This window comes from Electrona antarctica (assembly GCF_951216825.1).
Source record: "Electrona antarctica genome assembly, chromosome: 13".
Lineage (NCBI taxonomy): Eukaryota > Metazoa > Chordata > Actinopteri > Myctophiformes > Myctophidae > Electrona > Electrona antarctica.
Genome location: NC_136794.1, coordinates 8,254,946 through 8,273,847, shown reverse-complemented (window position 1 = coordinate 8,273,847; position 18,902 = coordinate 8,254,946). Strand labels below are relative to the sequence as shown.

Here is an 18,902-nt window from a genome sequence, read left to right as displayed (position 1 = left end):
TGAACTGAGTGGTGCAAATCCCCCCCCCCCCTCTCTGTCTCTCTCTCTCTCTCATTAGCAGGCAACATGCAGCACTATCTCTCTCTCTCCGTTTCTGGCACAACAGCGCCACTTGTGGTACTCATTGGTACTGGTCACACACATAGTCACACACAAACACACATAGTTGAACACGGACATTGCTGTTCGTTGGAGTGGTTGCACCACTCAAAAATTAGGCTGCAGGGAGGAGCAGTCAGGCCAGTTTAGTAGTTAAGTCAAGTAAACTTCTTCTATTGTAGAAAAAGGGAAGAGATGGTAGATGACTAAGATGAGTAGTAGAGTCACAGAAAGTTCACAGAAAAACCATTAAAGAACCTTTACCATCAAGAGGAGACACTCGGAGGAACACACAGAAAGAGGTACAACACAATGTCCTTTTTTCAAGTAAAGTGCTCAGTAAAGGGTCAGTTAACAAAAATGTTTTGTTGTAAAATAATACCTTCATACAGATTATGAAGGTATTATTGTATGCATGCATTGCTGAGTATGGGGAAGATTGTTTAGGAATTGTTCAGGAAGTGTACACATGTGGTTGTCATGAGGATAGAAGTATTTTCATTTTTCATATTATTTACTTACGTTGTCATGATGTCCAAGTATCATGTCTGTATTGTAAGAGTCTCAGCACAACCTATGAACCAGTATGTTTATTTTAATCCTGTTATTGCACACACACTAGATTTGTCTGATTTTGAAGGCTGTCCTGTGGAGACAGACTGACTGAGAGGATGTTGGCAGTCATCTGTATGACAGTGCTCTTCGCTGTGATGGGCGGCACCGGAGGTACAGTAGCTTATTTTGCTGATGTCTGTAATCATATTTTTTGCTTTTGTAATTATTGTACCTTTATTGTGTATTGTCTTGTCCACTTACGTTCATGTATGTATTGTAATTTGTACAACGCACATCAAACACTAACTACAAAGACTACAACCACTTAGTACTTGCATAATGAACAGGAAAATAAAAACAAACGTAATGTAGTTATGGTTTGATTAAACTAGCTCACACTAAATCTAATGAAATATTATTAGAAAAGTACAAACATAAATTGATAAGATATTTTACTCTTTTGCTTTAAACAGGTACACAGGAAACTACTACAGAGAACTATCCTGGTGGATGGAGTATCACCTTCACCAAAAAAGAGCTAACATCTGAGGCTGGACTCTGTATTGTTATCCCATGTTCTTTCACTCATAGTGCTACATTCAAACCCACATCTGCAATATGGTTTAAATGTGAATCTAAGAAATGTGGTGATACTGACATTAATGACGTAATATTCAACTCCAATAAAAACAAAAGACCTCTGTTCTCGTTCAGAAAAAGAGTGGCCCTGTTGGAACCAAGTTTCACACATCGGAATGACTGCAGCATCACCATCAATGATCTTACAGAGTCCGATACTGGATCATATCAATTTAGAGTTGAGGGCACATCAGCGAAATTCCCAGGCGGTGATGGATATACCTTTGCTCTTAAAAAGACACTCATGGTTACAAGTATGAAGTACTCTTTCTTTGTATACAGAATAATCCCATGTTTATTGTTTGCTACCATATTGGGGAAAAAAAGAAAACATCTACTGAATGCTTTACTAATAAATATTATCCTTAAAACTATTCATAAAACATGTCTTTGATGATAGTTGCATTGAATAATGTAAAGACTACAACCACTTAGTACTTAGTACGTAGCAGAATGAACAGGAAAATAAAAACAAACAAAAACAAAAGTAATGGTTTGATTAAACTAGCTCACACTAAATCTAATGAAATATTATTAGAAAAGTACAAAAATAAATTGATAAGATATTTTACTCTTTTGCTTTAAACAGGTACACAGGAAACTACTACAGAGAACTATCCTGGTGGATGGAGTATCACCTTCACCAAAAAAGAGCTAACATCTGAGGCTGGACTCTGTATTGTTATCCCATGTTCTTTCACTCATAGTGCTACATTCAAACCCACATCTGCAATATGGCTTAAATGTGAATCTAAACCTAGATGTGGTGATACTTACATTAATGACGTAATATTCAACTCCAATAAAAACAAAAGACCTCTGTTCTCGTTCAGAAAAAGAGTGGCCCTGTTGGAACCAAGTTTCACACATCGGAATGACTGCAGCATCACCATCAATGATCTTACAGAGTCCGATACTGGATCATATCAATTTAGAGTTGAGGGCCCATCAGCGAATAAGCCGGCCGGTGATGGATATGTCTTTGCTCTTAAAAAGACACTCATGGTTACAAGTATGAAGTACTCTTTCTTTGTATACAGAATAATCCCATGTTTATTGTTTGCTACCATATTGGGTAAAAAAAAGAAATCTACTGAATGCTTTACTAATAAATATTATCCTTAAAACTATTCATAAAACATGTCTTTGATGATAGTTGCATTGAATAATGTAGCAGATATTCAATGTCATTATGTTTGCTGTCCCACTAGGTCTAAAACAAAAACCCCAAGTAAACGTTCCTCCTGCTCTGACAGAGGGACAGCAGACCACACTGACCTGCACCGCCCCAGGGCTCTGCTCTGGAACTCCTCCCAACATCACCTGGACATGGAGGAAGACAGGCCACAGTGACTCTCTCGTCACGAGCAATGACACTATTTTGAAAACAGAGAATCATATTAGAGTCAGCCAGGGACACAGCTCAAATTTGACCTTTACCCCTTCATCTGAACACGACGGCAGTGAAGTCACTTGTCAGGTGACCTTCAAGGGAAACATTACAGCAATGGAGACTGTGACCCTGAATGTCACCTGTGAGTATTATATACCATCCTCCATGTCCCTGTGAGCTTGTAGATCTGCTATTTTCTTTTGCTGAATGTTATAACCTATTATGACATGCTCAGAATATGGATGCTAGGGTACAGTAAATACACGTTTTCTTTCATGTGATTTTATCATACAACTTTGCGTGTAGATCTGCTATTTTTCTTTTGGCTGAATTTGTTCACCTATTATGACATAATCAGAATATGGATGTTATAGTTCAATGTTTATGGTAGTCTGGAAGTTGAAGTGAAGTCGCATCACATCTTCATTAGTGTGGGTGCAACCAGACTATTGTAATTGTAACACTTCTATTATTATTAGTGTGCAACCAGACTGCACCTTTGACCACAGCCTAGAGGAAGCCTTTATGACCAAGGTCATAAAATACCAACCACTTCTACATAACATCTCAGAGCTGGGCTATAGGTGCATACTATTTGTCTTTATACTTGGCAGCCTAGGGCATACGCATACTGGTTGTTAGAGGGTTCCAACAACTTGGGATGCCCAAAAAGGAGGCAAAAAGGCTGGAAAAGTATTGTGGTGTCTCTGCTATAATTGGCAGCCCTCATATATGGCGGAGACGCTGTTACTTATACCCAGTACTGAGTGACATGCTTATTGTATCATGAAAACACATGCCATGATTTTGCAGACTCTAACGTGTGTGTGTGTGTGTGTGTGTGTGTGTGTGTGTGTGTGTGTGTGTGTGTGTGTGTGTGTGTGTGTGTGTGTGTGTGTGTGTGTGTGTGTGTGTGTGTGTGTGTGTGTGTGTGTGTGTGTGTGTGTGTGTGTGTGTGTGTGTATGCTCTAAATACTAATCTGTCTGGATCTCCTCCACCTTCAGTAACTGTACCACCTGTGAGCACCGCATTCACATCTCCAGTGTGGTTGTGGTTGATTGTAGGACTTGTTGCTGTAATTCTACTGACCATCCTGCTGATCCTGCTGTGTCGATACAGAACATCATCTAAAGGTGAGAAATATTACATTAGATCCATCTAGATTTACAATAATTGAGCTACTCCGCATACAACATTATGAGTATATTATATTTAGTAAGTTTATGGTACAACTTGTTTTCAACTTACAGATCCATGCTGCTGTGCCTGCAGGTAAGTACAGTATTTAATCTCTGTCCATTCATCAACATGACAGCAGCATAGATGCACTTTTCTTTTCTTTTTTTCCCCGGCTTCATTTCTGCTACATTGCATGTTTTTTTATATATGCTTTTTTATTATTATTATTATTTTAACAGACATGCTCAGTCTCATGGAACCAATCAGGGCTCCGCTTCAAACCAGAGGACCAATCAAAGTGGAGCTCCTGATGATGTCTACCTCCCACTGCAACACAGTCAGTGTTATTTTTATATGGTTGTTGTCAGGCGGAAACCTTGTATCTCCATTTCTCAACTTTGTATTTTTGAGCCTATATACAGGTTTTATGTTTGTTTTTAGTTCAATGTTTGTTTTAAAAACACCTTTGACAATGAAGGGAACATTTACGTCATATTGTCCCTCATTACGTCATTGTCTCTTTATTGTTAATGGCATCACCATTACATCACCTAATCAACATGAGTTAGACTTTAATATATTAGCGCCCCTCACTTCACACGGGTGTGATTTTTGTAAATGAATGCCCTTCGTCTTCGTACAACATTGCCACGCAAAAGTAGTGAAAATAGCCAAACTCTCAACGCGTCTCATTTCAACATGTTGTGAGCTTGTAGATCTGCTACCTTTTTGTGTTTGTGTGTCTATGGGTTTTATAAATAGGCATCCAATTAAAAGTATTAAAAGCTTTTGACTAAATAATACATTGGATCCATTGGAACACTTCCACAATAGTCATTCTGCATAAATGTTCTCTTAAAAACTATACGTTTTCTTTATTTTATTTTCCCCCATAATATTTGCACCACATTTTCACGATTTTTCAAAAATCGCTATGAGCTTGTAGATCTGCTATTTTTCAATAGCTAAAGTATAACATAATGCTTAAAACACCAAAAGGGGTTCCCGCCCAGAATGGGTGAAATAGCGTTTCTGATGACATGTTGCTTTCCAAAATGCCATAATCTTTCTTGGGCCGTAAGACGCTACCGCATTTATCCAGCGTTCCTTCCATATAGACAAACAGTGTAATGACAATGGAGCGGTGGCGCTAAAACACAATACAAATATAATGTCACACAGTATGACTTTAATTAGCAGAATAATTCATTCAATTTAATCCATTAATGAAATAACAACCATATTTCTTTACCTTATAGCTGACCGAAATGTCTATGGTGTAATCCAGCACTGACTGTGAAAATGGTACAGTATATACTTTTTAAACTCCAATGATTTTAATCAGATTTTATTTCATTTTATTTGTTTTGGAATATGAATGTTTTTGTGTCTTCTCAGTAGATTTAGGGCCCATTTCGGGGCAGTTTTGTTATTTTAGAAACTTTAATTATAAGGCAATATTGGTGAATATGTCGATGTTTTGACCTGTGGTGGTTGCAAGAGTCTTGTCATTCAATGACATCTTAATAAATCACATTTAGTTTAGTATGACTAATTAAAGTCACTATGAACACTCTAGTACGCCAATTTATAGTTTGTACACCACCGGCTTTCTCATGAAGGAGAAACTGCCTAAAATATAGGCCTCTATGCTATTATCTTGTACAAATACAGCACAACTTTTTTTTTTTTTTTTTTAAATAGCCGAATCTACAAGCCGATCTACAAGCTCACAACGCGTCGCAGTGCGACGCGTTGTGAGCTTGTCGATCGGCTATTTTCAGCAAGTGTAAAATCAGCCATTACGACGGCATCAAGGCCTGCAAAAATACATTTTAGTCGACTAAATCAACTGTAGATTTAGTCGACTAAAATCGCATTACTAAAACTAGACACAAAAGCATTCCAGGTGACTAAAATGTGACTAAAACTAAATGGAAGTTCCATTCCAAAGACTAAGACTAAACTAAAATAGAAATTTGCTGCCAAAAACAACACAGCACGGTTATTCACATTTTGAGGTCAAGTTGTTGAGTAATGCAGAGATATCTTTTTGATTTATGAAGGTGGAGTGGGAGGTGAACTCAGTGAGTGACAAGACTCTGGCAACCATCGAGAGCAACATAGGCTATTTATCAAACTGTTAAAGTATTACAAACATTCTACAAAGCTTCTGATTGCCTTTAACATGAATTGTAACGTTTTGCATTCTTCTTATTTATTGGTCCACCTCATATGATGTTTGTACTTTTGTATGAATATGTGATGTGAATATGTGTCTTTTTGTAGGTCTGTTTTTAGTGCACTGAAACAAATTCCAATCAACTCTGTTGACATGGCAATAAAGTCTTGAATCTTGAATCTGAATCTTTAACTCATGTTTCACTGACAGAATCATCAGTTCCTGAATCTGCTGCAGTTGATCCACTTCATTCAAATGTCAGGAATAATCAGAAATGAGTCTGTAAGATGAAACTCTGTGATAATGGATGTGGAGGTATTGATCACCTGCATCATTGTTGCTCTCTGCAGAAACCCGGGACATATCTCCATATATTTCTTATTTTTCTCCTGAATTAATGCCCTATGCTTCATCATACAAAAAAGCAGATCTACAAGCTCATAAGTGTCACAATGTGCCTCGTAGTGAGCTTGTAGATTGATCTTCCTCTAGTGTGAGAGTCTTTTAAAAATCACACCCGTGTGAACTGAGTGGTGCAAGGTCTTATATAGTCTGATCAGCTATGTCAGTGACGTCACACACTAACCATAGTAACCATGCTCACCTTTGCACGGACACGTATAGGTATGCCTGAAAAGGAATCTTTGAAATGTTTCATAGTTTTAGAAATATAGTGCTTTTAAATTTGAGAAATTCAGAATTCGGCCTTTTAAGAAAATCATGCACAGTAGCTCACTGGGTACAGATCCTGCCTGGGAATCTGGAGGCTGCAGGTTCAAGTCCCCGCTCTGACATAGTCTCCCAAAATCACGAAAATATGACATACTATAGTATGCCGTCCCAAACCATGGACTATAGTATGTCATTTTTTCATGATTTTCATCTTTATTTCAAATCCTCCAAAATCACGAAAAACGACATGCTATAGTATGCCGTCCGAAACCATGAACTATAGTATGTCGTTTTTCATGATTTTCATCTCTTTTTCAAATAGTCCAAAATCACGAAAAACGACATGCTATAGTATGCCGTCCGAAAAAAATTATAACTTTGGCATGCTACTAGTCCTACATACGTCGGAGAGGCTAGGGTGACGGGAAGGGTCGTAACGGGAGGAGGAAGACGTGAACTCTGAGCAGCGTAGGAACCCGAAGAAAGCGAGGAGGAACATGCTTTCTAGGGTGAGGTCGACCAGGGGGACAGGTACCCAGAGCGGAGCGTGGCCAGGCACTTGAGGAGTGAGTCGGAGGCGAGAGGCTGGCGGCCGGACTATGAGGAAGTCGTCCAGGAGGTGCACAAGGTGGGCTATGGGGTGGTTATTGGTGAGGATCCAGCATAGGGCGTCTGAAAGGGAATTGAAACATTTTGGGCTGCTCTTGCACCCGAACGTGAGGCGGACTGCGAAGTAGAAGTAAAGTAGAATTTGAAAGAGTTGTATATGGTAATACATGGGTGAATTACCTTCCTACACACAAAGCAGCCAAATGATGAATATTCTATCATATTTCAATAAGGTAATTAAGGAACTCAGACTAAAATATTTTCTTTGCTTTTTCAGGCAAAAAAGACATAATAGTAAGTCAACATGAAAAAAGCAGCTGTGCACATTACAAGAATGCATATGAATTATACAGTACTATAGGTATATGAATTATACTGATAAAATAACTAATATTTAGTGTTGCTTTTAATAGCTTTAATCAACACACAGCAATTATTATTATACAAAACAACAAAGATGTTAGTGTCTACTGCAGTTTCTGCAGTGTCATTTGTATCACTTACAAAGTCTTGAAAGTGTTACTTCTCTCTTCTGTCTTTGTATTGTTATGCATGGAGTTAAGATGTTTTATGTAGCCCCGCTCTTTGAGTATACCCCCTCAACTGGAAGTTGTATTCATGACATGGGAAAGCAGTAGTAGATCCATTACGGCTTGTTAATTTTAGAAAATCACAAGATTCTTGATTATGGTGTGGATATATAGCCCCTTGGTTAATTATGTCTGCGTACCGTATATTGTCTGTTTATATGTGCGACACTGTTACCTCACAGCAAGAAGATCTTGGGTTTGAACCTGAAAGGGGCCTTTCTATATGCATGTTCTTTTCCTCCTGGTTTCATCCCAGACTAAAATACATATGCATGTTAGGGACATACACCTTAGTACCTTGAGCAAGGCACTGGTCGTACAACTGGAGACACATTTCACCATGGGGATCAATAAAGAATAACATAACATGACAAAAGAGTCAAGCTTTGTCCAGATATAATTTGTAAGCTATTTAATATAATTAGAAAACTCAACTTAAAAATAAAATGAAAATCACACCCGTGTGAACTGAGTGGTGCAAATCCCCCCCCCCCCCCCCCCCCCCCCCTCTCTGTCTCTCTCTCTCTCTCATTAGCAGGCAACATGCAGCACTATCTCTCTCTCTCCGTTTCTGGCACAACAGCGCCACTTGTGGTACTCATTGGTACTGGTCACACACATAGTCACACACAAACACACATAGTTGAACACGGACATTGCTGTTCGTTGGTTGTGGTTGCACCACTCAAAAATTAGGCTGCAGGGAGGAGCAGTCAGGCCAGTTTAGTAGTTAAGTCAAGTAAACTTCTTCTATTGTAGAAAAAGGGAAGAGATGGTAGATGACTAAGATGAGTAGTAGAGTCACAGAAAGTTCACAGCAAAAACATTAAAGAACCTTTACCATCAAGAGGAGACACTCGGAGGAACACACAGAAAGAGGTACAACACAATGTCCTTTTTTCAAGTAAAGTGCTCAGTAAAGGGTCAGTTAACAAAAATGTTTTGTTGTAAAATAATACCTTCATACAGATTATGAAGGTATTATTGTATGCATGCATTGCTGAGTATGGGGAAGATTGTTTGGGAATTGTTCAGGAAGTGTACACATGTGGTTGTCATGAGGATAGAAGTATTTTCATTTTTCATATTATTTACTTACGTTGTCATGATGTCCAAGTATCATGTCTGTATTGTAAGAGTCTCAGCACAACCTATGAACCAGTATGTTTATTTTAATCCTGTTATTGCACACACACTAGATTTGTCTGATTTTGAAGGCTGTCCTGTGGAGACAGACTGACTGAAGGTGCGGTTCCATTAAGCCTTTGCGAAAAAAGGAAGCGTATGTTCATTAAGTCGAAAAAAGAAAAGCGAATTGTCGGTGTTTCCATTAAACTGATAAAATGCGCATATGCAATAAGTTCATGAAATGTGCAGTAGGTTGCACTGTTTTGCCAGTAAAGTGAGGCTCATGTAAAGTAGTCCTAATCGATGTTCACACCATTGATTTGATGCGCTGTATGTATGCTGTATGCTGTATGTATCTCAGTTTAACGGACGGGACCCCATATACTGCGCTGTAATCTGATCCCTGGTCAGCGGCTGACCGACCGTCTGCTGCTTTCACAGTATTGACGACACCTACAGTCAAAGAACGTACAAAGAACGATTTGTTGTGTAATATAATGCTTGTCTTAATATATTCGGGGCACGTAGCCTATATGTCACGGGACTCGATTGGAGCATACTGGTCGTTTATACTGTAAATTGATTGATTGCAGCTGCAAACAGTTGTGAATAACTTGTTTCATCGGCTATATAGCCTATAGCCTACACGTTTAGGTTGCTTATCTTATGCAATGAATATAAATATTAAATAAATAAGAATAGATTAAGCATATGCATGGATCGAAATCGAATAGCCTGCAGGGAGTAGGGACCCAGGCAGCTAGGTTATATAAAAGTTTAGTCTACTACACTACTCGTAGTCCACGTGTGTGTGTGTGTGTGTGTGTGTGTGTGTGTGTGCATGTGTGTGTGTGTGTCTTGCATCCATACAGTAGCGATCCAGATATCAAAATGATCGGAGCGCCCCGATCAACTCGGGAGGATTCAGACTTCATATGGGATCTTTGAACACGCTACACAATTATTAATCGGACGGGTAGTAGTAAATTGGGACCTTATATGTATCCACAACATCACTCCGACACTCCCTCTCCCTCTCTGTCCACCATGCACCGTTCACTCCACTGCCTCCCCATCGTTGTTTTATTTTATTTTCCAACTGTTCAAAAGCGATATAAAGCGAGTTCAATGCTTTCTAATTAAAAACCTTTTCCGCAAGTGTTTCCATACACTATTTGCGCATTTCCCTTTTTTCGAAAAAGCCTAAATCCGCAACCTCCAAGCGAAAAAGTGTTTTTGCGAACAATGGAGACTTATTCGCATGTTGATGTGTTTCCATCCAGGAGATTTTGCGCAAGAGCCTTAATGCGCAAAGAAACGGCTTTATGGAAACGCACCTTGAGAGGATGTTGGCAGTCATCTGTATGACAGTGCTTTTCGCTGTGATGGGCGGCACCGGAGGTACAGTAGCTTCTTTTGCTGATGTCTGTAATCATATTTTATTATTTTATTATTGTACCTTTATTATGTTATGTTTATTTATTTGATATGGACATAACAATCACATTGCTCATTGCACAGTTGTACAATTAGTAGATGCATCATTTACAGTGTGTTAGCACATGTGCTAATTTTCACCACTTGTCCACAGGAGACTTTTCTAAAAACTACAGGGACACTATAGTTTAAAAAACACCCAATCAAGTACAAAAGATTATACATTCTAATAATATTTACAGCATAATTACAAAATCCATTACATAATCTCTAATACAAAAGTAAACATAATCATTCTAATAACCAGTCAGAAGCTATACATGTGAACACAGTTGATTTGATTTCAACCATAGTTTGAGTCCTCTGTAGAACACGTTACCATCAGACTCTAGTTTTAGAGCCGTAGGCAAAGAGTTCCATAAGTTTGCTCCCTTTACTGAGAAGGCAGACTGTCCGAATGAGTTGTTACACCTAGGAACAATACAGTTACCACTTGTTGAGGCTCGTGTGGTTGCTCTACCAGTGGTCGGAAGTCTATCAACCAGTCCAGAGAACAAAGGTGAAACATGACCATGTAAACATTTAAAAACCAATTTGGTAGTAGAAAAAAACACAAAATTGTCAAACGTAAAAAGGTTGTGTTTTTTTAGGATACCACAAAGGTGCCATCTCATCGGTTTTTGATCCATGATTTTTATAGCCTGTTTGTATATTGATGTTATTGGTTGTAAGACAGTTTTAGAGGATTGTGACCATGTTGTAACGCTGTATGCTAGGTGTGAGAAAATCATAGCATGCATGTACAGTTGTGCAGTTTTAGCTGATAAGTCCCTTCTGATATGCCGAAAACAATTTAGATTTGGTTTAACCTTCTTGCATATATGCTTTACCTGTTTTTCAAATTTTAAGTTTTTATCCAAGATTATTCCTAAGTATTTTACTTCACTCATTTCAGCAAGAGTTTAATTTTTTATGCGTACCACAAAGGTATCCGCAGCAGGCCTGCTGCGGATGGAGATACACATTGAAACTGTTTTTTGTACATTGAGAGTTAATTGTGACGACTCTAGCCAGTTTGAGATGTTCTCCAATTCCTGTGTGTATTGTGTATTGTCTTGTCCACTTACGTTCATGTATGTATTTTAATTTGTACAACGCACATCAAACACTAACTACAAAGACTACAACCACTTAGTACTTGCATAATGAACAGGAAAATAAAAACAAACGTAATGTAGTTATGGTTTGATTAAACTAGCTCACACTAAATCTAATGAAATATTATTAGAAAAGTACAAACATAAATTGATAAGATATTTTACTCTTTTGCTTTAAACAGGTACACAGGAAACTACTACAGAGAACTATGCTGATGGATGGAGTATCACCTTCACCAAAAAAGAGCTAACATCTGAGGCTGGACTCTGTATTGTTATCCCATGTTCTTTCACTCATAGTGCTACATTCAAACCCACGACTGCAATATGGCTTAAATGTGAATCTATACCTAAATGGTGTGCCATTAATGACGTAATATTCAACTCCAAAAAACCCAAAAGACCTCAGTTGTCGTTCAGAAAAAGAGTGGCCCTGTTGGAACCAAATTTCACACTTCGGAAAGACTGCAGCATCACCATCAATGATCTTACAGAGTCCGATACTGGATCATATCAATTTAGAGTTGAGGGCACATCAGCGAAATTCCCAGGCGGTGATGGATATACCTTTGCTCTTAAAAAGACACTCATGGTTACAAGTATGAAGTACTCTTTCTTTGTATACAGAATAATCCCATGTTTATTGTTTGCTACCATATTGGGGAAAAAAATAAAACATCTACTGAATGCTTTACTAATAAATATTATCCTTAAAACTATTCATAAAACATGTCTTTGATGATAGTTGCATTGAATAATGTAAAGACTACAACCACTTAGTACTTAGTACGTAGCAGAATGAACAGGAAAATAAAAACAAACAAAAACAAAAGTAATGGTTTGATTAAACTAGCTCACACTAAATCTAATGAAATATTATTAGAAAAGTACAAAAATAAATAGATAAGATATTTTACTATTTTGCTTTAAACAGGTACACAGGAAACTACTACAGGGAACAATCCTGATGGATGGAGTATCACCTTCACCAAAAAAGAGCTAACATCTGAGGCTGGACTCTGTATTGTTATCCCATGTTCTTTCACTCATAGTGCTACATTCAAACCCACGACTGCAATATGGCTTAAATGTGAATCTGAACCTAGATGTCGTGATACTTACATTAATGACGTAATATTCAACTCCAATAAAAACAAAAGACCTCTGTTCTCGTTCAGAAAAAGAGTGGCCCTGTTGGAACCAAGTTTCACACATCGGAATGACTGCAGCATCACCATCAATGATCTTACAGAGTCCGATACTGGATCATATAAATTTAGAGTTGAGGGCCCATCAGCGAATAAGCCGGCCGGTGATGGATATGTCTTTGCTCTTAAAAAGACACTCATGGTTACAAGTATGAAGTACTCTTTCTTTGTATACAGAATAATCCCATGTTTATTGTTTGCTACCATATTGGGTAAAAAAAAGAAATCTACTGAATGCTTTACTAATAAATATTATCCTTAAAACTATTCATAAAACATGTCTTTGATGATAGTTGCATTGAATAATGTAGCAGATATTCAATGTCATAATGTCATTATGTTTTGCTGTCCCACTAGGTCTAAAACAAAAACCCCAAGTAAACGTTCCTCCTGCTCTGACAGAGGGACAGCAGACCACACTGACCTGCACCGCCCCGGGGCTCTGCTCTGGAGCTCCTCCCGACATCACCTGGACATGGAGGAAGACAGGCCACAAGGACTCTCTCATCACGAGCAATGACACTATTTTGAAAACAGAGAATCATATTAGAGTCAGCCAGGGACACAGCTCAAATTTGACCTTTACCCCTTCATCTGAACACAACGGCAGTGAAGTCACTTGTCAGGTGACCTTCAAGGGAAACATTACAGCAATGGAGACTGTGACCCTGAATGTCACCTGTGAGTATTATATACCATCCTCCATGTCCCTGTGAGCTTGTAGACCTGCTATTTTTTATAACCCTATGTTATAACCTATTATGACATGCTCAGAATATGGATGCTAGGGTACAGTAAATACACGTTTTCTTTCATGTGATTTTATCAAACAACTTTGCGTGTAGATCTGCTATTTTTCTTTTGGCTGAATTTGTTCACCTATTATGACATAATCAGTGAGAATATGGATGCTATAGTTCAATGTTTATGGTAGTCTGGAAGTTGAAGTGAAGTCACATCACATCTTCATTAGTGTGGGTGCAACCAGACTATTGTAATTGTCACACTTCTATTATTGTTAGTGTGCAACCAGACTGCACCTTTGACCACAGCCTAGAGGAAGCCTTTATGACCAAGGTCATAAAATACCAACCACTTCTACATAACATCTCAGAGCTGGGCTATAGGTGCAGACTATTTGTCTTTATACTTGGCCGCCTAGGGCATACGCATACTGGTTGTTAGAGGGTTCCAACAACTTGGGATGCCCAAAAAGGAGGCAAAAAGGCTGGAAAAGTATTGTGGTGTCTCTGCTATAATTGGCAGCCCTCATATATGGCGGAGACGCTGTTACTTATACCCAGTACTGAGTGACATGCTTATTGTATCATGAAAACACATGCCATGATTTTGCAGACTCTAACGTGTGTGTGTGTGTGTGTGTGTGTGTGTGTGTGTGTGTGTGTGTGTGTGTGTGTGTGTGTGTGTGTGTGTGTGTGTGTGTGTGTGTGTGTGTGTGTGTGTGTGTGTGTGTGTGTGTGTGTGTGTGTGTGCGTGCGTGCGCTCTAAATACTAATCTGTCTGGATCTCCTCCACCTTCAGTAACTGTACCACCTGTGAGCACCGCATTCACATCTCCAGTGTGGTTGTGGTTGATTGTAGGACTTGTTGCTGTAATTCTACTGACCATCCTGCTGATCCTGCTGTGTCGATACAGAACATCATCTAAAGGTGAGAAATATTACATTAGATCCATCTAGATTTACAATAATTGAGCTACTCCGCATACAACATTATGAGTATATTATATTTAGTAAGTTTATGGTACAACTTGTTTTCAATTTACAGATCCATGCTGCTGTGCCTGCAGGTAAGTGCAGTATTTAATCTCTGTCCAGTCATCAACATGACAGCAGCATAGATGCACTTTTCTTTTCTTTTTTTTCCCGGCTTCATTTCTGCTACATTGCATGTTTTTTTATATATGCTTTTTTATTATTATTATTATTTTAACAGACATGCTCAGTCTCATGGAACCAATCAGGGCTCCGCTTCAAACCAGAGGACCAATCAAAGTGGAGCTCCTGATGATGTCTACCTCCCACTGCAACACAGTCAGTGTTATTTTTATATGGTTGTTGTCAGGCGGAAACCTTGTATCTCCATTTCTCAACTTTGTATTTTTGAGCCTATATACAGGTTTAATGTTTGTTTTTAGTTCAATGTTTGTTTTAAAAACACCTTTGACAATGAAGGGAACATTTACGTCATATTGTCCCTCATTATGTCATATTGTCCCTCATTACGTCATATTGTCTTTTAATTGTTAATGGCATTTAATGTTTGTGTTTGCACCGTTTGTTTTACATCACCATTACATCACCTAATTAACACGAGTTAGACTTTAATATATTAGCGCCCCTCACTTCACACGGGTGTGATTTTTGTAAATGAATGCCCTTCGTCTTCGTACAACATTGCCACGCAAAAGTAGTGAAAATAGCCAAACTCTCAACGCGTCTCATTTCAACATGTTGTGAGCTTGTAGATCTGCTACCTTTTTGTGTTTGTGTGTCTATGGGTTTTATAAATAGGCATCCAGTTAAAAGTATTAAAAGATTTTGACTAAATAATACATTGGATCCACACTTTTTTCCACAATAGTCATTCTGCATAAATGTTCTCTTAAAAACTATACGTTTTCTTTATTTTATTTTTCCCCACGTGTGTTCAGCCTCTGACACTCACACCAGAATGATGTATAGGCCTGTAAAAGCACTGGAAATGTATTCATTCATGCATTTTAACCCATTTAGACCTGAGGCCTACAAAATGCAAATTACTTCAAAATCATGAAACTTTTCTCAGTGGTGCTCAAACATTTTCATGTCAAGGACCCCCAAAATTATATGTAATGGGACCCCCGCCCCCCCGGGGACACATTCGCTCTGAAAGAATATATAATATTTGCACCACATTTTCACGATTTAAAAAAAATAGCAGATCTACAAGCGCTATGAACTTGTAGATCTGATATTTTTCAAAAGCTAAAGTATAACATAATGCTTAAGACACAAAAGGGTTCCCGCCCAGAATGGGTGAAATAGTGTTTCTGATGGCATATGTTGCTTTCCAAAATACCATAATCTTTCTTGGGCCGTAAGACGCTACCCCATTTATCCAGCGTTCCTTCCATATAGACAAACAGTGTAATGACAATGGAGCGGTGGCGCTAAAACACAATACAAATATAATGTCACACAGTATGACTTTAATTAGCAGAATAATTCATTCAATTTAATCCATTAATGAAATAACAACCATATTTCTTTACCTTATAGCTGACCGAAGTGTCTATGGTGTAATCCAGCACTCAGACTATGAAAATGGTACAGTATATACTTTTTAAACATCAACTCCAATGATTTTAATCAGATTTTATTTCATTTTATTTGTTTTGGAATATGAATGTTTTTGTGTTTTCTCAGTAGATTTAGGGGGCGTGGCCCATTTGGGGGGCAGTTTTGTTATTTTAGAAACTTTAATTATAAGTCCAAAGGCAAGTTTGGTGAATATGTCGATGTTTTCACCTGTGATGGGTCTTTCAATGGGTCATTCAATGAGTTAAATTCCTATTCCATCTTAATAAATCACATTTAATTTAGTATGACTAATTAAAGTCACTATGAACACTCTAGTACGCCCATTTATAGTTTGTACACCACCTCATTCACAGGCTTTCTCATGAAGGAGAAACTGCCTAAAAGATATGCTATTATCTACAGTACAACTTATTTTTTGTATGCATTTATTTACAGATCCAGATTATATTGTGTAAGTACAATTTACATTTCTGTCTATTCACCAACATGGCAGCAGTAGATTACATCCTGTTTTATACTTCTACTAAATATGTGTATCTTTTAATTACAGACCCATCCCGTATCCGGCAACCAATCAGGACTCAGCAGCAGACCACGGGACCAATCAAACTGGAGCTGCCAATGACTTGTACTGCCCACTGCAGCACGGTCAGTATTTTACAGACAGACAGACAGACAGACAGACAGAGCGCGGGCACACCTTCGCGTCAAGAAAACGCCTAGAGCAGGCGTCTGTCTCTTCCTGGTTTTTAGACAGCTGGTGGATGGAAGTGACGGATTATGCACTTGGTCCGACTGGCCTTAAAATAATATATATGCTATACAATATGAACCAATCATGTTGGTTATGGACACTTCATGAAGAGGACAACTGTGTCTAATATACTTTCAGCTATTAACGTAGAATTAATTTAGATTAAAATCAGCTATTAACATAGAATTAATTTAGATTAAAATCAAAGTCCACCACTTGAGTCGTGTTTGTTGTTTTTAGTCATTATCAGCACAATTAACACAACTGAAACAATGTTTAAATATAAACTACATTTATGTGTCGACCTCTAGGCGACACCAGTGACTATGAAGAACCGAATGGACCTGATGAAGACTATGAAAATGGTACAGTATATTATACTGTTTATGTCATATTGTTGTACACAGTTAGTGTTTTCGTCGACTAATTCTACGAAAAATGTTCGTCGACTACCTTTATTCACTGACAAAAACTAAATGGAAACTACCGGTACATGAAAACTAAGCTACGATGACTAAAACTAAGACTAAATATATATATATATATAATAAAAACTAGACTAAAATGTTAAGGAGGGACTAGTGGACAAGAGATCAAGTATAAGTCATTTTAGAATTCGTTCATGCTGAAAATATCAGCAAGTGTAAAATCAGCCATTACGACGGCATCAAGGCCCGCAAAAATACATTTTAGTCGACTAAATCAACTGTAGATTTAGTCGACTAAAATCGCATTACATTTAGTCGACTAAAACTAGACACAAGCATTCCAGGTGACTAAAATGTGACTAAAACTAAATGGAAGTTCCATTCCAAAGACTAAGACTAAACTAAAATAGAAATTTGCTGCCAAAAACAACACAGCACGGTTATTCACATTTTGAGGTCAAGTTGTTGAGTAATGCAGAGATATCTTTTTGATTTATGAAGGTGGAGTGGGAGGTGAACTCAGTGAGTGACAAGACTCTGGCAACCATCGAGAGCAACATAGGCTATTTATCAAACTGTTAAAGTATTACAAACATTCTACAAAGCTTCTGATTGCCTTTAACATGAATTGTAACGTTTTGCATTCTTCTTATTTATTGGTCCACCTCATATGATGTTTGTACTTTTGTATGAATATGTGATGTGAATATGTGTCTTTTTGTAGTTCTGTTTTTAGTGCACTGAAACAAATTCCAATCAACTCTGTTGACATGGCAATAAAGTCTTGAATCTTGACTCTGAATCTTTAACTCATGTTTCACTGACAGAATCATCAGTTCCTGAATCTGCTGCAGTTGATCCACTTCATTCAAATGTCAGGAATAATCAGAAATGAGTCTGTAAGATGAAACTCTGTGATAATGGATGTGGAGGTATTGATCACCTGCATCATTGTTGCTCTCTGCAGAAACCCGGGACATATCTCCATATATTTCTTATTTTTCTCCTGAATTAATGCCCTATGCTTCATCATACAAAAAAGCAGATCTACAAGCTCATAAGTGTCACAATGTGCCTCGTTGTGAGCTTGTAGATTGATCTTCCTCTAGTGTGAGGTCAGTTAAGAGTCTTTTAAAAATCACACCCGTGTGAACTGAGTGGTGCAAGGTCTTATATTGTCTGATCAGCTATGTCAGTGACGTCACACACTAACCATAGTAACCATGCTCACCTTTGCACGGACACGTATAGGTATGCCTGAAAAGGAATCTTTGAAATGTTTCATAGTTTTAGAAATATAGTGCTTTTAAATTTGAGAAATTCAGAATTCAGCCTTTTAAGAAAATCATGCACAGTAGCTCACTGGGTACAGATCCTGCCTGGGAATCTGGAGGCTGCAGGTTCAAGTCCCCGCTCTGACATAGTCTCCCAAAATCACGAAAATATGACATACTTTAGTATGCCGTCCCAAACCATGGACTATAGTATGTAATTTTTTCATGATTTTCATCTTTATTTCAAATCCTCCAAAATCACGAAAAACGACAT

The 18,902-nt window shown here is 38.0% G+C and overlaps 2 protein-coding genes across 2 annotated transcripts; both read left to right on the top strand.

Annotated features, from left to right (window-relative positions):
• Positions 1 to 729: 729 nt before the first annotated feature.
• Positions 730 to 5,160, top strand: LOC306935605 (sialic acid-binding Ig-like lectin 12; the record flags this gene model as incomplete). The annotated part of the gene is made up of 7 exons (XM_079518702.1): positions 730 to 825; positions 1,128 to 1,547; positions 2,505 to 2,828; positions 3,692 to 3,820; positions 3,938 to 3,959; positions 4,106 to 4,203; positions 5,126 to 5,160. The coding sequence occupies exons 1-7, from the start codon at positions 771 to 773 to the stop codon at positions 5,158 to 5,160; spliced, it is 1,083 nt and encodes a 360-aa protein (XP_079374828.1). The 5' UTR covers positions 730 to 770.
• A 3,627-nt stretch (positions 5,161 to 8,787) lies between these two features.
• LOC306935604 (sialic acid-binding Ig-like lectin 12) lies at positions 8,788 to 18,056 on the top strand. The gene is made up of 13 exons (XM_079518701.1): positions 8,788 to 8,798; positions 10,331 to 10,448; positions 11,824 to 12,247; positions 12,748 to 12,998; positions 13,207 to 13,530; positions 14,392 to 14,520; positions 14,638 to 14,659; positions 14,806 to 14,903; positions 16,131 to 16,178; positions 16,608 to 16,623; positions 16,723 to 16,820; positions 17,238 to 17,291; positions 17,856 to 18,056. Exons 2-13 carry the CDS (start codon positions 10,373 to 10,375, stop codon positions 17,882 to 17,884), a joined length of 1,569 nt encoding a protein of 522 aa, XP_079374827.1. The 5' UTR covers positions 8,788 to 8,798; positions 10,331 to 10,372; the 3' UTR covers positions 17,885 to 18,056.
• Positions 18,057 to 18,902: the final 846 nt, after the last annotated feature.

Coding starts and splice junctions, on each gene's coding strand:
- LOC306935604 (XM_079518701.1), top strand. CDS start 10,373: ATGGAAACGCACCTTGAGAGGATGTTGGCAGTCATCTGTATGACAGTG. Junction 13,531..14,391: donor TGTGACCCTGAATGTCACCT/GTGAGTATTATA, acceptor CTCCACCTTCAG/TAACTGTACCACCTGTGAGC. Junction 16,821..17,237: donor GTACTGCCCACTGCAGCACG/GTCAGTATTTTA, acceptor GTCGACCTCTAG/GCGACACCAGTGACTATGAA.